Source organism: Zootoca vivipara, chromosome 6 (assembly GCF_963506605.1).
Source record: "Zootoca vivipara chromosome 6, rZooViv1.1, whole genome shotgun sequence".
Lineage (NCBI taxonomy): Eukaryota > Metazoa > Chordata > Lepidosauria > Squamata > Lacertidae > Zootoca > Zootoca vivipara.
The window spans coordinates 37610098-37635223 of record NC_083281.1 but is presented as its reverse complement, the minus strand read 5'-3'; the positions used below and the strand labels follow the sequence as shown (position 1 = coordinate 37635223).

The window sequence follows — 25126 nt, the reverse complement described above, 5'->3', positions numbered from 1 at the left end:
GATATAGATTATATGGTAACAGTGGTAGCACATGCAATGATCCTCAATATTCCTGTTACACATTTATCCCTTGATGATTTGACCATATGAGGAAGACAAAATATGTGAGTATATGGTGAAATAATATACCAGAGGAATGTAGATAGATGGCCTTATTCCTAATATAAAACAGGCCAATTCCATTACCCCTTTTGAGCATTACCCCTTTTGTATTCTGTTTAATTGGGAAATTGCTTCTCCAAAAATGTTGATTTGTGGGTTGGTGCTCTGTCCTGAAAATTAATTTCCCTGTGTATTTATGCCCATAACACCTAGTTAAAGCTACATCTGTGGCTCCAAGTTGCTTGGTCTTCTCAGTCACAATATACAGGATTTGATAATGTACTGCTTTGGCATTCAGCCTTTCCCAATCTGGTGCCCTCCAGATGTTTGGACGGCAACACAATCCCATTAGTCCCAGGCAACACAGGCATGTTTGCATCAGCCTCAGGATCATGCTTGCCAGGGCTGATGGGAGTTATAGTCTAAAACATCTAGAGGGCATCAGGTTGGGGAAGGAAGGCTGGCACAGTATCCCCACCTTTTGCTTGCCTGGGTATTACTTCAGCTAGAAATGGATTGCCTAGTTTGGTCTGGGATGAAAATAGTTTGTGTTTCATTTCCCTCATTGTTTTGTTTATTGGTGAGCTGTGTTGGTGTTCTGGTGGATGGACTTTGTTTATTTAAAAACCAGAGAAAAATATAATAAATAGATTTCCTAAAGTTTATTTATGTGTTTGTCTTATTTATTACCTTTTTATGTGGCACAAGCACATCCAGGAAGCTTCACAGTGGAGTGGAGATTTGAACCCAAGTCTCTTTGGTCTTAGTCTATTCCCTCATTGCACAGCTAAAATTCCTCGAGAGGGGGAGAATGTCTATTAAATCAGAGGATACTGCAGCTAGACTGCTGACAAGACACCTGCTTAGTACTCCAATACTGCATCCTCTTAATTGGCTTCTCAGAGTTTCCTGTGAAACAGCGTTTTTAAATCACTATGAAAATTGTAGCTCTAGGAGGGGACTAGAGGTCTCCCAACAACTCTCAGCATTAGTAACAACCTACAGCTCCCAGAATTCTTTGCGGGAATCCATGTTTGTTTAAAGTGGTATGATACTGCTTTTAATGTATGGAGTGAATGTGGCTTTTGTTGAAAACAATCCTTACTCTATTACAGCCAAAAACCACAGTTTTGTGTAGGGTAGTCACATGTTGGACTTTACAGAGGACAGTCTTCTGTTTAAAGGACTTCTCAGGTTGAAAGGCTGTTCAGTCCTAAGGATAATTAAATTGTTCAGTTTAACAATAAATAACCCTAACAAGGGAGAGCTGGAGGGGCCTGGAAGTTGCCCATCCACAGCTACCGTAGCAGCACCTCGACAGCATACTGAGCAGATACAATGGTTGCCTGGTTGTTGAGATTCCTGCATGGCAGGGGGTTGGACTAGATGACCCTTGGGGTTCCTTCCAACTCTACAATTCTATGATTCTATGACAGTCTTCTCTTCTGCAGTGAGATGTATCACATTTCTATTGAAAGTATAGTAATGATGTCTAAATTTCCACCTGCACATATAAAGTACTGAAAGCAAATCTTATTCAAATAGGTTTGCATCTGCACATATAAAACAGCAGATACAATTTTCATGCAAATCCGTGTCATTTGGGGGGGGGGGCGATCTGTAAGCGACCGCCCTAGTCTAGCGGCAGATTAACACAGCGTCGTTATCCCTTGATGGGGATCGCGTGCCGTTCCACCCTCCAGCCTCCAGAGGGCAGCAACGTCCCCTTCAAGCAAGCCTTCTAGCTCCCCTTCTCTGTGGCAGTCCAGCGCAGTTTAGGCGTTTAAGATCCCGTTCCGGGGCTATCGCGATCTCTTCCACGCCTCCAAGATGGCGGTGAGTAGCTTGTGTTTGAAGAGTTACGCGGAGGGAGCCCTTGAATCCGCCGCCATCCTTCCGCGTCCGAGTCCTTCTGGGCAGGAATTTACTCAGGAGCGGCGGGGAAGGGCTGGGGGCTTTCCGTGGGGCCGTTTTGGGAAGCGGTGAGAGTCTCGCCGGGTGGGTAGGGAGGGCCGTAGGAATAGCTGGCCCTGTGGCTAAACCAGGCTAAGGAGTCGAGCTTCCTCCTTCGTAGAGGCCTTAAACGTGGGTCTGGAGATACTGTCGTCCTCCAGGCCCTCTTATCTCTGACCATTGGGAAAGCTGACTGGGCCTGATGGGATGTTTCATTCCCATCCTCCATTCCACACTCAGTTCTCTTTGGGGTGCGCGCTCCGGGAAATCAGTGCACCCCCAAACTTCACTTTCTTTGGGGCTCCATTTTCTTACCCAATATGCTTTTCCTTGGGTGATAGGTGGTTGCCAGCTCTCCCTTCTGCTTCTCTCCCCCCCCCGCCCCCCGGTTCTTTGAGAACAGCCTGATAACACAAGAAAAGCAGCCAGTGTAATTTGCCCTGTTGCTTTTGTCTCCATGCTTGAATAAGCTTCTCTTGCTGAATTCTGTAGGTGTAGTTCTTTTAAGGCTGAAGGTTTTTGGGGGGGGCAGTGCACTGGAAGGCTTGAGTGATAAAATACCTCATGCAGAAAAGTTCATTGCACACAGGAAGTTGGTATGTTGTTAGAAAGGCTAGTTTAGAATATTTCTACCTAGCATGCAAGAAGTCTAGGGAAAGGGAATGTGTTTGCTATCTTGTTGGTTTTGTTGTGCTTTTTCTGGGCAAAGCCAGTACAAAGTAGTTTACAAACAACAAAAATGGCAGGTATAAAAAGTCAATATTACTAAAAACAGGGCTAAAACAAATTAATGATGTTAAAAACAAACCAGGACTGTGTAAAGGTATCAGGTGAATTTACATCTTGGCTGCTTTGCACTCTGTGGCTTTTGTTTACTGTTTGCAGATCCTCATGACATGGTTTATAAGAAGAAACATGAAATTAATTATTTTTAGGATACACCCATTATCAGTTAGGTTGTCTGCATGTCTGGTTCTTGTTGTATTTAGCTTCGTGTATTGGTCACCAGCCTCACTACATTTTAAAGATACTGTAAGTTGCAGTTACCCCTTGTAAAGTATCACTCAGTATTGTATTTACCTCTTGCTGAGTTTGGTTTATAGCCATGGTTATGAACAACCTATTTAAACTCTACGTAGGGTAGCTACCAACAGGTTTTTACAGAAGCACCTCAAACTTTGAAACAGACACCCAGAATTAGGAACCATCTTAACAATTACTGTGTTTCTCATGGTGCTGCTTATTCTACTTCAGGGGTCAGCAAGCTTTCAGCAGGGGGCCGGTCCACTGTCCCTCAGACCTTGGGGACTATATTTTTTTGGGGGAAATGAACAAATTCCTATGCCCCACATAACCCAGAGATGCATTTTAAATAAAAGGACACATTCTACTCATGTATAAATATGCTGATTCCCGGGCCATCCGTGGGCCGGATTTAGAAGGCAATTGGGCCACATCCGGCCCCAGGCCTTAGTTTGGGGACCCCTGTTCTACTCTATAAGGTGCTCATGTGATAGCGGTGGCACATATATTGATGTTGCGGTATTGGAAGGCTTCCAGTAGGGGAGAAAAGGCTCTGGGATAGGATTTTTCAAGAGCCTGTACTAATCACATTTTGTTGGCTAGTAGGCTGGTTTTCTTTTTCTTGAAGCTTGCCTACTAGAGCAGATTAAGGGGACTGGGCAGACCAAGGAGTTTGGTGGTAGTTTGGCCCTTTTCCTCAGGTGGATGGGGAGTGTCAACAGTATTGGTAAGCCATAACATTTGGAGAGGGTAGGGTCTAGTTTAGGAATCTTTCTAAATTGCAATAATGAGAGATGAATATGGAGAATACCACGAAGAGAATACAGTACCACAAAAAGGCCACTTGAAGGCCTTTTAGGGTCCAGGACAAGGATGGGGAACCTGTGGCGCTCTGGCTGTTGCAACTCCCATCATTCCTGACCATTGGGCATGCAGGCTTGCACCGATGGGAGTTGGAGTCTAACATAATGGGGGGGCACACATTCGCCACCCCAGTCATGTTAAATTGCCAACATGGGGACAGAAGTTATGCTTGTAGATGTTAAGCGTCTTATGAAAACTTATCCCAGCCCAATACGTTGCTCCTTTTGTCATGCCACGTGAGTTGTGTATAGGGAAAAGCTGTTGCTGGTTTAACTGCTTTCTTTCCCCTACCATTGCCACAGCAACAAGACAAGGGTGAGAAGGAGAACCCCATGCGGGAGTTGCGTATCCGCAAACTCTGCCTGAACATCTGTGTTGGGGAAAGTGGAGACAGGCTAACCCGGGCAGCCAAAGTGCTGGAGCAGCTCACTGGCCAGACTCCTGTTTTCTCCAAAGGTAAGCTTTTTGGAAGGCTGTTACTCAAGTTTCTAGAGCAAGAAGGCTGACATTTTATTCATACCATTTTATTTTTTAATTTTTGAAAAATGAAGGATCAGCTTCTGTGGGGGATGTATAACAGTGTTTCCAAAGTTATTTAAGACCATCAGTGGTCTAGAAACTTCATTTGCTTCCACTTGCCCAGACTTCGCTTTTTGTTGTGTGGGTGGGCACCCTGGTCCAGCTTAATGCATGCACAGCATGGTGACTAGGGCAAAAGAATAGGGATAGGTGATTGCCCCAGGGCAGGAAGTCAGGGAATGGGTTGGCCCACCACATAATTCTCTGTACACCAAATTGGATTGATTTTGAACTGGAATCCACATTTCATGCTTTCTTCTTCTGTGGTGTCCAGGCCTTTATACTTTGCAGACTTCCCTTTAACTATGAATGCTAGAAAGCTTTAAAAAAGAGAACTGGATTCTTGTTAGCCTATCAATATTATCAAAAGTAGCTTTTAGCTCAGGCTTCTCTGTCTAGTGCAGGCATAGGCAAACTCGGCCCTCCAGATGTTTTGGGACTACAGTTCCCATCATCCCTGACCACTGGTCCTGCTAGCTAGGGATCATGGGAGTTGTAGGCCAAAAACATCTGGAGGGCCGAGTTTGCCTATGCCTGGTGTAGTGCTCTCTAGAAGTTTGGACGGTAACTTCCAGCAGCTTCACCAAGCACAGCTAGTGGTTATAAGTGTAATGGAACTTGTCCAACAACATATGGTGAGTACTAGGTTGGGAGACATTGCTTTAGTTTAAGCCATTGACCGAGGCCACGTACAGCTGGTGTTTTTGTTGGGGACTTGCCACTCAAACCCATTTCCTGATCAGTAGTAATGCATGCCTTCCCCTCTTTGTGTTTGCACTAGCGTGGCCTGTCAACAAGTTTTCTGTATAGCTTGTTTGCAGATGCGGACCTACAGTTTGGAAGTTGTAATCTTAAACTTGGAGCTGGGTGTTTGTGGGACATTTCTGACAACCTTATTTTTGTTTTCCTTGAATATGGCATGTCATACCTGTCCTTTTGCTGACCCTTTGAGCAAACTTAAGAGAAGTTGTGTTTCTTCTTCAGCTCGATACACAGTCAGGTCCTTTGGGATCAGGAGAAATGAGAAGATAGCCGTTCACTGCACTGTACGCGGGGCCAAAGCTGAAGAGATCTTGGAGAAAGGGTTGAAGGTGAAGTGCTGTCCTTGCTGTATTTGGATGCTTTCTTAAGAGAACTTGGCACATCCAAGGCGGAAAATGTCAAAGCTTAAAGCTGATGTCAATGTTTCAGGTGCGAGAATACGAGCTGAGGAAGAATAACTTCTCTGACACCGGCAACTTTGGCTTTGGAATCCAGGAGCACATTGATCTGGGGATTAAATACGATCCTAGTATTGGTATCTACGGCTTGGACTTCTATGTGGTTTGTATACTTGGCTTACCCTTTTGCATTCTTGTGCTGTAATCCAGAGGTCCTGTCTATAGAGTTGTTTTGTCAGTCTTACTAACTCTGAGCCTTGGTGCCACTGCAATGGTAGCAGCCATTTTCTGCATGGTTGGACACACAAGAGCGGGGCTGTTACCCTAAAACAAATTTGGGGAGCCTGAACTTATGCTGTAGCAAGTGCACTTGGTGCATGCATGCAAATATTTATAGATAAAAGTATTTCTATCCCACCATATAAAAATCAAAATAAAATTAAACACCTGCAAAGACCCACTGGCATAAAATGTTCTTCAAGATATGCCTGAAAGTCAGAAGCAAGGATGCCTGCTGAATCTCTCCTGGAAGACTATTCCACGGTGTGAGAACAGCAACACTAAATGCTCTCCTCCAGAGGGTCTCTGTGATTGACCTGGTATATAAGGTCTCAGTGAATCCTTAAGGTATCCTGAGACCAAGTTGTTCAGGGTTTATAGTTCAACACAAGAGCCTTGAACCTGGCCAAGTAGCGTAAAGGGAGTCAGTGCAGAAGTTTTAGCAAAGGTGTCACATGCTTTCAGCGCCCATCAGTGGTCTAGCTGCTGCATTCTGCACCAGCTAGAGCTTGTGGACCAGGCACAAACGTGCCATGATATTTTATTGTTCCAGTCTTGTATCTATGGACACCTGAGTTACATATGAGGTTAGGTAGGCCCAAAAAGTGTTGTGATGTGTGTGGGCTCTCTTCCTACTCTTCCCATGTGCTATAACAACTGGTAACAAGGGTAGAAAGGGAATAGTGTGGTTTGACCAATTGATACTTCTTACCTTCTCTGCAAACTTTGCTGTTGGATATACTCATATTCACATTCCCACTTTATCAAGCTTATTGGGTGAGAAGAGTCTCCTCTCTCAACCTACCGTATTTTAGCTGACAGAGCAGCTGTGAGAATTGAATAGGACCAACTTGTAAAAGCATCAACTGAAAAGCACTATGTACTGGAATGACTGCTGTTGTTCTTTACTGCTGCTGCCAAACAGGCCTGCAACAGAACCATTTTTTAAATAGTTTACTCTGTATGTTCCTGAAGTGAGACCAACACGTATGTCCAGTGAAGCACTGCTGACACTGCTCTTAAGATAATTTTAAATCGCTTGCTGACAGTTCCCTTGTTGTGCTTACAGTTTTAAAAATAGATTGCTACATTTATTTCCCAGATTCATTTTCTCCAGGGTTTTTTTTTTACAAAAATTAAACAGAAAAAGATTTTTTTGTGTGTGTATGTGTATATAATAGCTTAAAAGTAATTAAACTATACTGGAATCAGAAGGATGTTGTCAGTTTTCTGCTCTGTTTTTTGATAGTCAGTATTGTGGTAAGTCTCTTTGTGGGGCTACACAGGCAGAAAAGTGGATTTACAATGCACACATTAAATAGCTGTTCATGTAACATTATGTTTATAGATTCTTAAAAAGGAGCATAGGAATTAGTCTTCAGCAACTGTTGCTCATGATGGCTTTGCTTATTTCATTAATGTTGGAAGGTGGGGTATTGCATTTTAATCTTGAGACCTACATCTGAGGCAGGTTAGTGTAGGAGAGTGACTTGCATCAGAATTTCTTTCTCTAGCACTACGAAAGATGGAAGTCTATCTGAAAAGGCTTTCTAAAGGTCTAAATGAGGCTTGTGTTTCTGCTGCAGGTTTTGGGCAGGCCAGGCTTCAGCATTGCTGACAAGAAGCACCGAACTGGTAGCATTGGGGCCAAGCACCGAATCAGCAAGGAGGAAGCCATGCGTTGGTTCCAGCAGAAGGTAGGTTTTGTTGCATTTTAAGCTGCGAACAAGCTTGCAAAACATGTTTAGTCAGCTTTGTTGACCTCTTTGTGTTAGACCAATATATCTAAAAGAAACTGCATCCCTGTCCTCCCCTCCTTCCCCAAGTGTACAGTGATGCCAAAATCAATTGGAGGCAGAACAGTACAATCTAGTGTAATCAACAGTTTCTAACCTTAGCATCTTTAGAATAGGGTTTACAATTAGCTTGGCCCATGTCAAACGGTCAGGGAGAGCAGAGGTATACAGTATTGAACTTTGCCATATGGCCAAGCTCAAGGTTCTTGTTAATTCACAAAGTGCTGAATAACTTCGGCCCAAAGTGCTGTAAGGGCAATCATGATACCTTATGCTCCACCTAGATCACTGAGGTCATTTGATGGAGCACTTCTTGGTGTTTTGCACACTCCTGAAGCCCAATCAGCCTTCACTAGGGACCAAGCCTTTAGTGTGGCAGACACTGCCCTGTAGAACTCCATACAAGTAGAGGTTGGGCAGGAATCATCCCTGGCTCCTTTTAGATGTCTCCTAAAAGGGATGTTGTTTACCCAGGCCTTTGAAATGTGAATTTATCCAATTTGCATTTTATTTGTTTTTATTGTAACTTTTTGTATGGTGTAAATGGCCTTTTAATTTTATGGAAGTGTTGTTTATAAGTATTTAAATAAAATAATTGTGCTCAGTTCTTACCTTCCACTTCTTAAAGAATCCCAATACATAAGTCTTCAGCAGTTCTGATAGTTTGGAACAGTTTTGGAGAGCTGTATTGAATTGTTAGTGTTTGCCTACATTAGTCTAATGGAGCTCTGTTTAACAAAAGTAAAAGATCTGTGTGACCTGTGCATTCTGCAGCAAGGTGGCTGGAGATTTTGGGGGGTGGGGGGGCAATTCATACAGTTCTTCACAGTATAGGGAAGTGTTGCGAGCAGCATCTCAAAAGTATTTGAAATATGCTTCTGCATGGCAAGATCATTATTTACAATGTATAAGCTTCTCTTTTATAGCACTATTCCTGCTTGAATGGCTTGTAAATACTCTTGCCTTTCATCCAACCAGAAATTGGTTCCTTTTTATGTGCCACCAAAAAAAAAAACTATTGTGTGGGCTGGTGCAATATTTAGAATCTGCTAACTTCTGAGTTTGTTTCCCAGTGCATCAAATCACTTTGCCATAGACATGATGTGGGAGAAATTTCCTGGTGGTGGCTGTGCTTTAAAGACTAGTCTTTCTTGCACAATTTTTTTGATAAACATTTTCTTCTCTTGCAGTATGACGGCATCATCCTTCCTGGTAAATGAAAAGTTTCCAGTATAAAAAAGTCAATAAATTTTTCCACCATTTAACTTGTGTATTTTGTGGTCATTCATCCTTTGCTGAGCCACTATATCTGGATCAGTATGTTTGTCCTTTCCATGTTGTGTCTCAGCAGCTATTGTCTGCCTAATCCGGAGGCATGGCAAAAGCTGCTATAGGAGGAGGACTGTGTCAAGCAACAGTAGACATACAACATGATTTCAAATGGTTCCTGAAGCCTATCATTTGGCAGGGTGGAGGTAGATAGGAAACAGGACAGAGACGCTCCACAAGTACAGAGGGTGGGGTGAAAGTGGCAATATTTCTGTTTCTGCTTTCTCTTTCGCTCTTACAAAAATAGCTTGGAGGTGTAGCCTGTGGTTGGCTTGGCCATGGAGAGCCTAGTTTCCCCAGCCTATGCCACTGGCCATCAAAGACACAGGTGATCCCAGTAGCCGCTGTCTCATTGCTAACATTACATGTCCTTACTCTGCTTTGGAAGATCTTGTACCTCCTTAGATAACAGTATGGGTGATAATTCCTTTCCTGTACTAGGAAAATGCTCCACATTATTTTGACATCCAGCCACCAATTTTATCTTAACCTTTTTCTTCTAAGGAACCAAAGTGGCATATAGAGGGCTCCCATCCTCTTGCGTCCAAGCACTGACAGTAGACCTAGTTAGCTTCAACGTTGCTGCTGCACCACATGCCTTCAGATCGTGCTCTGTTTGACATTAGTAACAAATGGAATTCTGTAAGAAATTCAATTCGTATTCTCTTTGTGGAGTGGAGCAGAGTCTTTGCTCAGACTGCCTTTTAGCATATTCTATTACTAATCCTCTTTCTCCAGTTCTAATCTGTATTCAATATTTGATAGACAGCTGGAGTATTGTGGGTGTTTCTTTTAGTTTTGGGTGGGTTGTAAAAACTCCATTGGCTTTCTTGGCTGGGACAGCCAGCCAGACGTTTCCTGAGATCAAATTAGTAGCGCTCCTTGAAAAGCATATAGCACAGGTGATAGCATGAAGGAGAAATATATTCTGAGTCTTCACAAGTTGTGCCATCCAAAGACACACACAAAATGAGTGGCTTTCCTCTCCCCAAATGGAGCTAGCCCAAAGCCGTTCTAATAGAAATAATTGCTCTAATCTAGGAGCCAAATGGGACGCAGGTGGTGCTGTGGGTTAAACCACAGAGCCTAGCTCCTGCCAACCTAGCAGTTTGAAAGCACGTCAAAGTGCAAGTAGATAAATAGGTCTACAGTGGGAAGGTAAACAGTGTTTCCGTGTGCTGCTCTGGTTCGCCAGAAGCGGCTTTGTCATGCTGGCCACATAACCTGGAAGCTGTATGCTGGCTCCCTCAGCCAATAATGCAAGATGAGTGCCGCAACCCCAGAGTCGGTCACGACTGGACCTAATGGTCAGGGGTCCCTTTACCTTTTAGGAGCCAAATGGGTAGATGAGAGGAAGGGCCCATGGAGGATTGCTTTCAGCATGCTGTATGTGCACTTAGTGGAGACAGCTGAAGGCTTGCTACAGTGATACTTGTGTGCAGTGATAACAGGGAGCTGAACATACCACCTCTATTGGTCAAGGTGGGGACAGGCAAAAGTGAGCTGCTATGTCAGGTTTATTTTTTTAGGTAATTGAAGGGGCTGTAGCTGAGTGGCAGAGTACCTAACTATGGACACAGAAGGCTGAGGTTGAGTGTAGAACTCTCCAACTAAATGCATCATAGGGAAACAATTCTGGAAAGACCTATCAGAGATTTTGCAGGACAAATGTTGGCATCAAAATTACACAGTGCAGGGATTTCCACCTATTTAAACTGCCAAGTAGCAATGGGAGGTGATCCAGATAAGGACTGCCAACAGGGCCATCTCAAGCATGTCTGGCGCCGTGGTGCGGAGATCGCTCTGGCGCCCCCGCCCTGGTGGGCAGGCGCAGCGCGCAGCATGGCACCCCCCTGCCAGCCCCGTGCCACCCAGCCTACCCCTAGAGCCGGCCCGGACTGCCAAGGGGAGGGATGTTTTCCTTCCAGTTTTCACTGCTACCTGTAGAAATTTTTAAAAGAAATCCACAAATTTCCTGTTGTTGCATCCTTACTTAGTAGATACTATTGGGTTAGATGGACCTGGTATAAAACATGAGGCAGGCCTGTGTGAAAACAGGAAAATATTGTGCCTTCATTGGTAATGGATAACCGCTGTCACCACAATTGTACAATCCCCTGAGTTTGATTCAGCTCAGTACAAACACTTCCAAGCACACGTGCCCTCCTTGCCCAGGGTGGTGGGGAAAAGTGCTGTCAACCACCCTGCAATTAACTAAGCTTCATTTGCCTCTCATAATTATTTTGTCCCCTAGCAACGTACTTCCTTGAGGCATGGTGTGAAAGAGAAATTATTAATGTAAAAGGTTTGATGAGAAACCCTTTTGTTCTTACGGGTGGTACTCCGGGGATGGGGAGGCTATAAAACTGCAAGGGCCTGAATGGGCAGTGTTGAAGCCAGGTATGAGTGTGCAGGATTTGCAGCCTAAATCCCTTCCTTGAAAACTTCATTTCAAGAGAGTCATTGGTTGACAGAACACACTGGATGCCATTTCAAAGTTCCTCCACACCAGAGACGACACAACACAAATTTGTAAAGTGTTCTTCAGATTTTTAATTTAGACCTGGGGAATCCTATATCTCAGTGACGCAGTTCATTCAAGGTAGGCCTTAAGGGTCACACCTTTCTTTTAAAAAACTGGTGGTGATATTTGGGGGTAGAAGCTGAAGGCTGGGGGGGGGGGCGCGATATATTTCAGCTCAAATGACATCTTCCGGTTTCGCTTGAGGGACCAGAAATTGTGCTTTAAAAGTGTTGTTAAAGTAAAACCATGGGAAGGAGATGCTGTATTCAGCCCTGTTACTTATTTTTCTGTGAGGGAAGCTGTAGTGCATGGGTAACTAATTTGTGGCCCTCCAGATGCACTTGCATGCCATTAACCCCAATAGTCAAGGGTGGGGGTTGTCCAATAACATCTAGAAGGCTGCAGGTTAGCCTCCCATGTTGCAGTAAGACACTGCTAATTGTCTAAAGCAAGTTTGGAGGACCTTTGGCCTTGGAAGTGTTGCTGAACTACAATTCCCATCAGCCTCAGCGAGCATGGCCAGTGGCCAGGGATGATGAGGTTTGTATTTCTGCAACATATAGAGGACCAAGAGCTGCCCACACCTGCTCTACAGGTAGAATATTTATCTCCTGGAAGCTGGCAAAAGAGATTTTTAATGAGATTTTTAAAGAAGTATTTCAACGTTCTTGTGAACCCCCTGATCGTGCCAGCTGAGGGCAGTTCTGACTCTTTCCTCCATTCCATACAACCATCCTCTCACCCTTAAATGCTGACTGTTGCTGAAGCAGCTGAGCTGGCTCTGGAGCCCCTGGTGCTTGAGTGCGGAAGGGCAATGGTGCAGCAGGAGACCCCCACGGTACCTTCAGAAAGTTCTCCTTCCTCTGTCCATTCGTTCAGGTCCGGATTGTAGGCGTGGATGCTCTTCTGATACTTTTTCCCACTCTCATTCCAACCACCGACAAGCAAGATTTGCCCACCGAGGGTGGCCACCCCCGCCATGCTCAAGCCGGTGGGCAGGGGGGCCATGTAGCTCCACTGGTTCGTGGAAGGGTTGTAGCACTCCACAGGGATGACGTCCACCCTCTCCCCCCTGGGACCCAACTGGCTGCCGCCCAGGACGTAGGCACGATCTACTAAGGTGGCAGCGCAGTGCCAGCCTCGGGGGCTGCTCAGCCATGCACCATCTCGCCATGAATCTGTGGCGGGGTCATAGCTGCAAACGGTACGGGAGTAGGCGTTGTTGACGTAGCCGCCCGTCACCAGGATCTTGCCATCGATGACCACGCTGGCATGGCAGCAGCGGGGCAAGTCCATGTTTGCTTTGGCTTGCCAGGTGTTGGCTGAAGGGATGTAGCATTCAAGAGAGACTAGGGTCCCCTTGGCATTACGTCCCCCGATGGCATAGAGGTTCCCATTGAAGGCACTGAGGCTGAAGTGAGTTCTTCTGTGTGACATGCTGGCCAAGTGCAGCCAGGTGCCGAAACGGGGATCATACCTGCAGAGGGGAAGAGAGTTTGTCATTGTCGCCATTGAGTGTGATGGCTATGCTCTGCTCTGCCTCCATAGTTGGAAGCTGTGCTTGGGGCCTGCTTGTGGGTTTCCCACAGGCATCTGCTTGGCCACTGTGAGAAGAGGACGCTGTACTTAATGGACCACTGGGCTTATCCAGCAGGCTCCACAGGTGTTGCTGTGTTGGCTTCTTATGTGTGGTTGAAGCAGGGGGTCTGAGTTTGCCTAGTGAGGCCTCAAGTAACAGTTTGGGGTCCCACTCCTCAGATGGGGCCCCTAGCAAACTTGAGGGCTGTTTACTTAAGGGGTCACAGGTTATACATTTTCTAAATACAGTGGTATCTCGGTTTACAAACACAATTGGTTCCGGAAGTCTGTACTTAACCTGAAGCGTACTTAACCTGAAGCGAACTTTCCCATTGAAAGTAATGGAAAGTGGATTAATCCGTTCCAGACGGGTCCACGGAGTACTTAAACTGAAAATACTCAAACCGAGGCGTACTTAAACCGAGGTATGACTGTAAATAAGTGCAGCAGGGCCATAAGTCCACTAAGCCCAGAGTCATGGAGAACATTCCCTTTTTTCTAGGTGCCCCTGGGGGAAAAACATACTGCCTCAAAACACATCTAAAGTTCCTCTGCCTGTTGTGCCCCTTGATTTTTTGGCTCAAACGGATGTCTATTAAAATGTCTCTCTCGCCCATGAAATAATTTTTTGTGACATGCCTTAGGCTTCTGTCCTCAATAAAAATCAGGGTTAGAAATAAGTACTTTCCTCTGTCCAAAGGAACATAATATGAGAAGAGCCTGGCTGCTGAATCAGCCCAAATGCCCATCTAGTTCAGCAGCCTGTTCTCAGTGGCCAACCAGATGCCTATGGAGAAAGTGTAAGCAGGACCTGAGTGCACCAGCAACTCTCCCCACTTGTGATTCCCAGAAACTGGTCTTCAGAGGCATCTTCCCTCCAACAGTGGAGGCAGCATGCAGCACTAGCAGCCAGGGATAGCCTTTTCCTCCATACACCTCAGTCCACCTCACCACCCCAAAACCCTTCAAGCCTTGCTAGCTGTTTGCCCTGAAAAGGACCTTTTCGGTGGTGACCCCCCTCCCCCAACTTTAGAATGCCTTCCCTCTTATAATATGTAAGACATCTACAGGACTGTCCTTAAGAAGCCAACTTAAAATACGGCTTTTTACACAAGCATTTAGAGATCGATACTGATATTCAGATCTACAGTACTGTATCTGTCTACCTACCTACCTATATGTGATTTTTATTTTGTGATGCTATTTTTAAATTGAGGTTCTTTTTCTCTGCCCTGTGAGGCAGTTTATACATCAGGTGTGGGGAACCTCAGCCCCAGGGGCCACATACAACCCACTAGGTCTCTCTACTTGGCCCGTGGGACTCTCCCCAGGCCACACCTCTCACCTGCCCTTCATACAGTCTTTGATTTTTTTCCCCACTGGCTGGAATGTGTATTTGAGTTTTGACAATGCCTCTTGCTTGCCTAGACGGGGGATAGAGAGGGCTGGGAGTACAGAAACTAGTCTACAGTTGGTAAAATTCACATTTGTTGTTCTGCCTACTTGTGCCTCTGGCAGGTGACCCCCAGTATATCCAGGGCTGGGAAACTGCTGGCCTCTTCAGATGTTGCTGGAATACAGCTCCCCAAACCATTGTCCATGATGGCTGGGGATAATAGGAATTGGAGTTCCCCAACATGGATTTCAGGCATGAGGAAGACCCCTGCTTGGGCACCCTATTTAGACAGTGTCACTCAAGATGCAACCTCCCCGTTACCTGCACAGGTTGTTAACTGCATGCTTTGCCTGGTTCCGGGCATCAGTTTGATCCTCTCCACCAGCCACGTAGAGGAATCCATCCATCACCACAACACACTGGTTAAAACATTTGGTGGGCATCTCTGTTAGCTTATTCCAGTTTCCTTCTTGATCTCTGTAGCTTACATCTTTGCTAAGAGCTTTCTCGGCTGAGCACGGGCGGCCCCCAACCATGAGCAACACTTTACGGCTTCCTCGAATCTTGGTCCTTCTGGACTGGAGGTCATTTTGCTGATAAGGCAACAAGTGGTAATTCATAGCGTCTACCAGGAGCTTGTGGCATTCCGGGTTCTGCATCATGCACGGCACAGGCTGGATGTAGTTGATCAAGTCGTGAGCTGGGATCGTGCCAAACCGGACATTGTTCAGGAGGTCGGCGGCATGTTTGATCCGCTTGGGATCAAACTCGATCCATTTCATGACGATCTGAAAGACCACCACCTCATTGGGGAACTGAAGGTTGTCGTCCATCAGCAGTTCGTTGAGCTGATCGAAGGTGAGTTTCATGAACTGTTCAGTGTCGGAGAACTCCAGGAAGCATTCTCGGATGAACTTCCTTGCAGCATCCTTCGCCTGGCTGAGGTTGTATGTGTCTGCCAGGTTGGCGATGTACATCCAGTTTTCCACATTCATCTCCTGGATGAGGAAGTCTGTGCACATGTTGAGCAGAGCATACATCCTCAGGCGGCTGGCTATGGAAATGGTGCTCCCAATGGTGTACAGAGAAAGGTTCAGCTTTCCGGTGTAGGTGTAGGCAATGGCAGTAGCCAAGCCTAAGGAGGAGGCATCTTTGAGGTCCACTTGTTGAAGGTTTGGGTCTTTTTTCAGCAGGCTTCTGAAAAATTCGCTGCAGGAAGACATGACCAACTTGTGAACGCTGAAGGATTTTGTTTTTGTGACGATAGTGAGGTCACAGAGGAAACGCTCCTGGTGCATGAGGCTCATCTCCTCCAGAACACTGGTTCCATGGCTAGGATTTGTGACTTCTGTGGCAGTGCAGAGGAAGCCACCTGAACCATTTTCAAACAAGCCGTCGAGTTGCTGATGGTGGTCAATGTCAAGAGAAGAGTCCTCTACCATGGTGACATTCGTAGACGTCTCCATCTTTGACGGCTTGCTCTTCTTTGGGGCTTTCTTCTTGGGTGCCATTGGAGCGGAAGCGTGGCCTGTAAGGCGTATTAAGGATAACGCTGCTTTGTAAAGGAATATCATAGGTGACATATATATATTGGCCTCCTGCACAAAACGGTTGGAGGAATTTGAAAGAGATGAGTGGAGAACCTGGGGCCCTCCAGATGTTGCTGAACTACAATTCCTATCAGCCCCAGGATGCATGGCCAATTGCCAGGGGCAATGGGAGTTGTAGTTCAGTAACATCTGGAGGGCCAAAGGTTTGCTATGCCTCTACGGTCAACTGGAATTGCCTTTAGATGTGACCCTAATCTAGGGGCCAAATGCATTCTACCCCACAGTTTCTCTAAGGCCCTTGGGACTGCCTCAAGGCCACAACCCTTTCTTAGCCACACCCTCTCTCCCCCAGGCCACACCTCTCAAACCGCCCTACTTCGTACTCTCCTTGGGTGTTTTTGCCTAGCCGGAATTCATGGGCATAGCCAGGGGGTGGGGTGGGGTGGGAGAGCTCGATGGGTGTAGCCAGGATTTTTATTGAGGGGGGCAGGCCTTTTCTTAAGGGGCGCAGAACCTCAGTTTGCTATGTACTTATTTTTAATTTATTGATTTAGGGTGGGCAGCAGCCCCTCCCTGCCCCCCTGGCTATGCCTATGGGGAACTCCCCCCCCCAGATCAAGTAAAACAATAGAAATACTTAATTTACTGACTAATCATATCAGTTCTGCCACCTCACAACAAATGTCCGCCCCCCCAAAAAAAAATCCTGGCTGCACCCATGCTGGAATTTCTTTGACTTCTGTGAATGCCTCTTACTTACTTGGATGGGGGCTAGAGGGGGGGGTTGTGGATGTATGGATAAACTAGCCTGTTTTACAAAGCTAAAATTTTGTTCTGACCACTTTTGCCTCTGCCCACACCCCCCACTGGTATTTTATTTGCTGCATTTATATCCCACCTTTCCCTCCAAGGCTCTCAAGGTGGCATACATAGCCATCCCCCTCCTCCTTTTATCCTCACAACAACCCTGTGAGGTAGGTTAGGCTGAGAGGCAGTGACTGACTCAGAGTCACCCTGGGGGCTCCATGGCCGAGGGAGATCAAAACCTGGTAGTCTGACACTCTAACCAAGCGACCCACCAGACTAGTTTTCACTGATTTGTGGCCTCCTGAAAAGTTCCCAGGAAGGGAACGTGGCCTTTAGGCTGAAAAGGCCCACCTTTTCAGACAATACTGAGCTGGCTGGACCATTGGTTTGACTGGGTAGAAGGCAGCCTCCTATGTTCCTGTAAAGTGGGCCAGTATTATTACTATCCTAGCACAAAGCTGGCAGGGTGGGCCTGAGGCTTTAAAATAGTAGCTTGGCCCAGGTCAACCAAGGGAGCTCATAGCTGTGGTGTGATTTGAACCAGGGAGTTGTTCCCTCACTGCTCAAACTTTCAGCTACTTAGCTACTCCAGCTCTGTACAGTTCTTTTTGCAGAAACCCATCGTGGGAGAATAGAGGATATGGTTTAGGCTGTTGCGTGTAACTAAAAGCACAGTCTGTGTCTCTGGGCAAGACAGACACCTTATCTTCCACAACACAGAGAAAAGGTTGGTGTACCCTTCTGTAATAATTCCTTCCATCAAGGCTTGCCACGTGTGGACTTCATGACGCGACATGCTACATGACTGCATTTGATATCTGAACTGAGCGTGCATACAGATTCTGACCCTCCACAGGCAGGATGGCTCATTGCTAATGTTTCTCAGCTGTTTCTGTCCACCTTCCCTTCCCTCCGCTGGGGGGGGGGGAAGGGAAGGAGATCTGACCTCCTGGGTGACAAACCTGTTTGTTACATGCCAGAAATAGCCAAAGTGCCTCTCTGTCTTGCATCTCTCAGAGCTGGACATAAAGATCAGATTTCTGGAGGGTTAAGCAATTGGCAATTCTTAGAACAGGATGGGGAGGAAGCAAAGTCCTAGGCTAGGGTTGCCAACTCTTTTATCAGCCTTTGTACCTGTGCCTTTAACAGGAACTTGATCTGCAGACATCTGTAGGCGTTAAGGATCTGGATGGAGTAGCACGCCCTCTGAAAGATCAGGCTTTCAGTCTGACAGTGTCTCTAGACCCAGCCCTACCTCTGGAGGGCAGGTTGTTACAGTGGCCACAAAGTGTGCTTTGTGCATCTGTGACTAAGGTGCTAGCTGTGACCCTTCTTGGAGAAGGCAGATCAAGCCACGATTACACATGCTTTGATTACATGTAGGCTGGACTACTGCAACATCCTCTGCATGGGGCTGACTCTGAAGACTGTTGGACAACTATACTCTGCTACTGCCACAGACTCTTTATTCACAGACTCTATATCTACTTGGTAAAGGTAAAGGTGGCCCTCAGTGTATTTTTGAAGCCCAGTTCTAAGTATACATCTTGGGTTTGTGATATCTGAAGGACCCCTTACCTTGCTCCCTCCACAGGACTCTGCTCACCAGCGAAGACTTTCTGAAGAGGCTTTCCTCTACATCTTACCACCATCTGATGTGCAATTGGACAGTACATATAACAGGACCTTTCCAGAGGTGTGCCTAGGCTCTGGAAATTCTTCCCTGCCTCTTCCCTCCCAGCCTTTAGGAAAATGTCCCAAGCAGACTTATTTAGACATGCTTCCCATGCTGTCTGTTTCCCATAGTTGTATTTATGATGCTACTGGTTCCCTCCTCCCCACACACTTTTCCTAGTGGGGTTGCTTGTTCCTAAATTGATTGTTTTGTGATGGTTGTACTTCGGTCTGGGGACAAAAATGGTGTGCAAAATCTGTAAAGGCAATGCGAGTCCGAAACTGGGATGTGCTGGTGTGCCACAAGCAGGGTCTGAGACTGCAATGCTAAGGCACTTTCCAGGGAGTAAGCCCCATTGAACTCAATAGGCTGTTTTTTAAAAACACTTCTGAGTAGACCCATCTACAATTGCACTGTAATGTGTGTTTTGAAAAATATGTGGTACAATCTGATATGTACATAGGAAAGCCACCTTATACTGAATCAGACCATTGGTCCATCTAGCTAAACATTATCTGTACTGACTGGCAGTGGCTCTCCACAGTTTCAGACAAGGGACACTCTCAGCCTTACCTGGAGATGCCATGGACTGAACCTGGGACCTTCTCCATGCAAAGCAGATGCTCTACTGCTGAGCGACATCCCTTCCCCTTCTACTTAAAAATAAGTTGAGTTCAGTGGTATTTACTCCCAGGTAAGTGTGCCAAGGATTCCAGCTTGAGCCATTACATTGGATGCCTCCACTACTCTGTGCCCATTGAGCAGCAATTGGGAGGAATAGGGATGCACTTTTTCCTGACGGGGTCCTGCATTACAGGTGTACATCTGGCTGGTGATGTATAAAACATTCTGGACCAGGTGGTTCCTTGATCTGATCCAGCAGGACTGCTCTTATGTGCTTATATCATAGAACATTAATTACATTCATGGAGATGGCACAATCGAGCCCTAAGGTATGAGCTATGGCAGCTGAAGAGAACCTCCCCATCTAGGTACAGTCTACCCATTAATGAATAACAGCTGCCAGTGCGGGGGCAAATGACAGGTGAGGATTCTTGCTTCCATGTTTTGCTTGTCAGCATTTGTCTGGCCAGTGTATGAAACAGGAATCTGACCTAGATGGACCCTTGCTCTGATCTAACAGAGCTCTTATTATCGTTCTAAAATGGATCCATATTTTTAGTGTGAGTGAGTGAAGTGTGTGCCTCCAATATAAGCCAAAAAACAAGCTAACTGCAATCCAGATAACAAATTTTTTGGAAACACTGTGATACAATAACTATCAAAAACAGCAACAGCAGCATCAACAACTATGTGAAGTTCATTGCAGGCTTATCTATGGGGCTACTAGGTGACATACCATTCACTGTTGCACAAACCACATGGCTTGCCTAAGCATTTGTGTGGAGATGGGTGCTGATTCCTGCCTTCTAGGAAATGCTTACATGAGCCGTCATTCCCATTTCCCAGGGATTCCCCCTCTCCTTTCTAACTCTCTATTGAAGTTTCCAGCCAAAATAACAGCAAAGCCCAATTGAAAATGTCACTTTCTGAAAGCAAATGCACCCTTGAATTACACTGCAGAATATAGGCTTGGATCGAGACTAATCAAGTGGCACTTTGGTCTCACTTAAATCAATATGAAAAGTTTAAGTCAATGGGACCTAAGTGTGATTGACTTGCAGACTTAAACTGCAACCCTGTGCCCCTTACCTGGAGAATAAACCCGCTGAACTCAATGAGACTTACTTCTGAGTATAGGAACATGCCATTAATCTGGATCCAGCACATCCAACTCAATTTGCCAGTGTAAATGCCTAACAATAGCAGAATTATGTGCAAAGTTACTGCTTTGTTGACTAAATGTCATTCTGTACACACAACACACAGTACAAAACCTATTGTACCACTGTGTTTGGAATCTGGATTTTTATTCTGTTCATGTTTTAATAAAATAAAACTAGCATTTATCTCCTGCTTTGAGTTTTCAGAGCACTGTATTTACCCGTCTCAGGACATCCTTAACTGTTCTATATCTATATTCCTTCTCCCTCCACCTGCTGCCTTTTTGGACATTACCTTTGTTGACCATTTTTAAGCCCCACAGATAGATTAGATCAGGGTTAGAATAATCCGTTTTACGTGTTGCAGTCCTCCCTCCCTCTGCTGCTGCTTAGAATCCCTCACTCATGGCCACCAACATGTGTTAAAATTATAAAGCGAGAGTGCAGACTCAGTAGACTCAGTATCTCTTAACAGTTACGGCATAAGTAATCAGTGTCAGGTGATACTGTGCATGCTAAATGATACGTTTACTTAGAACATAAAGAAGTGTCTTGCTAGATCAAGCCAAAGACCACTGAGTCCAGCATTCTTTGCAGGAATCCTAAGAACCAGAAAATGCCCATTACGAGACCTTCCCCTCCAATCTATTTTTTTCTGCCCACCTCTAGCTTAGCTAAAATACTGCTATGGCAATTTTGGGTCATATTTACTTTTTGGCGTGTCGATAAACAGCTTGAATTTGTATTTTGTTCCCCCACCCTGAAATCATGAAAAATTGTAGGTTTTAGGCAACGGAAATCTAAGCCTTCTCCTCTTGTTTTTTCCCACATTCCAGTCACTCACACAGCTAGTGTTTCTTTCTCTTAAGAAGGACTCACTTTGTTCCATCTGCACCCAACTTTTTAAGAGCGCAAGTGACCCGTAAACCACTCTGCAAATATTAAAGTAGAAAAGGGCAAGCTGGTTGGTTCAGGACAGACAGACAGACAGAAGGACCTTTGCTCCCTACCTTGGTGTCAAGAGACTGATCCAGTGGAGGGTATAGCAACCAATGCCTGGACTCTGCACAAGCTAAGAGGCACTCGGGAACTCAGGCAGACGTCCAAAATGTAGCAGCTACCCTGTCCCTCCTCCTCCTTTCCCAATTCAGCCTGGCCAGCTGACGACCCTTATCAACTCGCCAGTTGCATCCAGCTTGATAGGAGTGACACACTACTGCCGTACAAGTATGTGGTAAAAAAAAGGAAAGACATAGGACTCCAAATGAATGTTTGGGCTCCAAGTGGGTCTGCATTCAGTGGTCTTGGGCAAGCCACCATTCTCTGTCTCAGCTGCTATTTGTTAATGTGGGGGTGATGACTATTATAAAATAATAAATAATAACAACTGACCTATCACCTTTGGCTGTGCACACACTAAAGCAGTGATGGGCAACCTTTTGAGCTTGGTGTGTCAAAATTCGCCAAAAAACTGAGCATAACTCGGGTGGTGTGTCACTTCGAGAAAAAAACCCATAAATTCATGATATTTATAGTTTAAATAACAAAAATGTATAATTGTAATATATAACCATATTTAATAAACCAAAAACCAATTATTTAACCAAACCAAACAAAAAAACCCTTATTTATCACAAAGTGCCCAGAGTTGTTGAGCTTATTAGGGGGAGCTGCTGACCAAAGTTTTGGAGGTTTTTTTGGGGGGGCATAAAAGTTACTTTGCTTTTTTAGGGGGATGCCCCAAAGCTGCTGCGCTTTTTTTGGGGGGGGGAAGAGAACAGAAATAAATGACGAATAATACCTTCGCTGGAACTAACACGCAGCACTGACATAGTCTGCCAAAGCGCCAAAAAACCCAGCACAGAACGTCTTAAAAAATGAACGCTGTTACACACAATCATCGCCTGCCAAAGTGCCAGAAAAAACCAGCACAGAAAGGGTTAAAAAACCAATCTCTGGCTACCAGCAACAACAAAAAAGGATCGGTTTTAACAGTGGAGACAATGGGTTTTAACAGCGGAGACAAGCTCTGCGTGTCACGTCTGACACGCGTGTCATAGGTTCGCCATCACTGCACTAAAGCTAAAGGTTAGAGACCCCTTAAAGCACATAGCTCCCCCCACAAGAATACGAGGAACTTCAGTTTACCTCTCACAGAACTACAATTCCCAGCACCCCTTAACAAACTACACTTCCCAGGATTCTTTGGAGAAAGTCATGTGGGGTGTGTACATAGCCTTCGTCTGTTGGAAGGATTGGTTATGCATGCTTGAACTACATATTCAGCAAAATGACATGGTGGGAAGAATTCTGGTGCCAGACTTTGGGGAGCCCTTGGCACTGTGCTGCTGATGCCCTTGAGTACACACATCCACTTAGTAGGGAAGAATGGCCACATGCCTTGGGCAGGTGGGCCGAGTGCTGTTGCACTCATGTCCAGCTTGCAGGCTTTCCACAGACAGTGGGTCAGCCATTGTGAAAACAAGATGCTGGACTAGTTGAGCCTTTTGCCTGATCCTGCAGGTTCATCTTATGTTCTTAGGTAGCAGTGGCACCGCACATCATCATTTATTTAAAAAGCAAGAGGCTCATCCTGGGCGGGGCAGGGGGGAAATAGAGGGCCCTGCTTCTCATAATTTTATCATGAACAAAGCTCAGTTCATAAGAAGTGTCCCACTGGATCAGAACACAGATTCATCACCACATCTTGTGATGGTGAGTTCTGTAAATTAATTTTGCATCAGAAGTAAGAGGTAAAATCAGGGATGAGGAACCTACCTATAGCCCTCAATACGTTTTAGATTTGCCTGTCTTATAAGGTAAAAAGATAAAGGATCCCTGGACGGTTAAGTCCAGTCAAAGGCGACTATGGGGTTGCGGCGTTCATTTCGCTTTCAGGCTAAGGGAGCCGACATTGGACCACAGACAGCTTTCCAGGTCATGTGGCCAGCACGACTAAACCACTTCTGGTGCAACGGAACACCGTGATGGAAACCAGAGTGCACGAAAACGCCGTTTACCTTCCCGCTGCAGCGGTACCTATTTATCTACTTGCACTGGTGTGCTTTTGAACTGCTAGGTTGGCAGGAGCTGGGACAGAGCAACGGGAGCTCATCCCATCGTGGGGATTCGAACTGCCAACCTTCCAACTGGCAAGCCCAAGAGGCTCAGTGGTTTAGACCACAGCACCACCCGTGTCCCTGACATTTGGCCATGCTGGTTGGGTTGATGGAAATGTTAGCCCAAATCATTTGGAGGGTATTAGGTTGGGGAAAGCTGAAATAAGAGGCAAATCAAGAATGAGGACCCTGTGGCTCTCCATTGTTGGACTCTCCCATAATCAGACATAGCATACCCTCCAACATTTCTCCAATGAAAATAGGGACATCCCATTCCATAATGATAATTGTACTATTTATACTCCACATATCCTATTGGGTTTCCCCAGCACTCTGGACAGCTTCCAACATATAATAATCATAACGAAACATGAAACATGAAAAAAACTTCCCTATAAAGGGTTGCCTTCAGACAGCTCAGGGGCTGGATAATTCCATACCCTCCAACATTTCTCCAATGAAAATCGGGGCATCCTAAGGAAAATCAGGACATTCCGGGATCAAATCAGAAACCGGGATGACTGTAAATCAGGGACATCCCTGGAAAATAGCGACACTTGGGAGGGTCTTCCATAGACAAGAGTTGGAAGGTCACACATTCCTCCCTGCCAAGGAAAAGCACTCTTGTTTAAAGAGGAGTAACCAATCTTGCTCTCTCCTTACAGTGGTACGCTTCAGGTTACAGACTTCGCTAACCCAGAAATAGTACCTCAGGTTAAGAACTTTGCTTCAGGATGAGAATAGAAATTGCACGGTGGCAGCGGTAGGCCCCCATTAGCTAAAGTGGTACCTCGGATTAAGAACAATTTCAGGTTAAGAACAGACTTATGGGTGGCAGTTCCACTTTTGAATAGGAAATGAGGTCTATTGCTGCCATGCGGGTGTGTGTGTGAGAGAGAGAGAGCTGGGGGTTTTGTAGGGCCCCATTGGCAGCACTATGCTGAGAGCTCCCTGAATGGTTCTGGCCCTGCAGAGACAGTTTTGTTTGCTCCTGATGCTTTGGAGGGAGAGGGATCCCCAAGAATGGATTAGGATGGAGAAAAGGCTAATATGCAACAAATTCTCAGTTGATAACAGATGGAGATTCCCGGAAGCATTTCCCACAAATTGCAGTGGAAAAAAGACTTTTAAAACAAACACCACCCCATTAAAAGTATCTTTTATAGCAATTTCCTTATTTGAGCTACCGTATTTGCTCAGTAAAGCTGAGAATCCTGGCGTATTCTAATCATACTACATGTGAAAAAACACAAACACCTCAGTAACCGATTCGAACATATGAGGAGAGTAGGTTATTGCCAGCACGCAAGATGGCGGCTGCACCTCAGCAAGGAAACTTCTTGCCCTTCTCCAAGATGAGAGGGTTCCAACCAGTTATCCCTTCAGCTGTTTTTCGAGCTTCGCCCTGATCCGAGATGGCGATTTTTGTCCCTCTCTACCTTTCTCGGTTGCGAAGCAATTTGCCAGTCTCTAAGATGGCGGAGCCGACCTATGGAAGAGAACGGCTTACTGCCCCTTCTTTTGACCAGTCTTCTTTTTTGCCCGGAGCAAACATGGCGGCGCGGGAAAAAAGGAAGCGAGGGAGTAAAGGTTCGGAAGGAGGGAAGC

General features: G+C 45.6%; 2 protein-coding genes across 3 annotated transcripts; one reads left to right on the top strand and one right to left on the bottom strand.

Annotated features, from left to right (window-relative positions):
- Nucleotides 1-1859: 1859 nt before the first annotated feature.
- RPL11 (ribosomal protein L11) lies at nt 1860-9021 on the top strand. The gene is made up of 6 exons (XM_035120366.1): nt 1860-1938; nt 4245-4398; nt 5506-5612; nt 5713-5844; nt 7547-7657; nt 8947-9021. The coding sequence occupies exons 1-6, from the start codon at nt 1933-1935 to the stop codon at nt 8974-8976; spliced, it is 540 nt and encodes a 179-aa protein (XP_034976257.1). The 5' UTR covers nt 1860-1932; the 3' UTR covers nt 8977-9021.
- A 1924-nt stretch (nt 9022-10945) lies between these two features.
- Nucleotides 10946-21497, bottom strand: LOC118087670 (kelch-like protein 31). 2 transcript variants are annotated; one of them, XM_035120567.2, is made up of 3 exons: nt 18519-20009; nt 14905-16111; nt 10946-13086 (listed from the first exon to the last, which is right to left on the bottom strand). In XM_035120567.2, the coding sequence occupies exons 2-3, from the start codon at nt 16092-16094 to the stop codon at nt 12354-12356; spliced, it is 1923 nt and encodes a 640-aa protein (XP_034976458.1). In that variant the 5' UTR covers nt 16095-16111; nt 18519-20009; the 3' UTR covers nt 10946-12353. The 2 variants fall into 2 exon arrangements, with proteins under 2 accessions (XP_034976458.1, XP_034976457.1); XM_035120566.2 differs by lacking the exon at nt 18519-20009 and adding an exon at nt 21410-21497 and having other exon boundaries at nt 10947-13086.
- Nucleotides 21498-25126: the final 3629 nt, after the last annotated feature.

Bases quoted from the DNA above. Each gene is read 5' to 3' on its own strand.
- RPL11 (XM_035120366.1), top strand. The intron at 4,399-5,505 runs GTAAGCTTTTTG...TTTCTTCTTCAG, and splicing joins GACTCCTGTTTTCTCCAAAG to CTCGATACACAGTCAGGTCC. The intron at 5,845-7,546 runs GTTTGTATACTT...TTTCTGCTGCAG, and splicing joins ACGGCTTGGACTTCTATGTG to GTTTTGGGCAGGCCAGGCTT.
- LOC118087670 (XM_035120566.2), bottom strand. From the start codon at position 16,094: ATGGCACCCAAGAAGAAAGCCCCAAAGAAGAGCAAGCCGTCAAAGATG. The intron at 13,087-14,904 runs GTAACGGGGAGG...TCCCCTCTGCAG, and splicing joins GCAGTTAACAACCTGTGCAG to GTATGATCCCCGTTTCGGCA.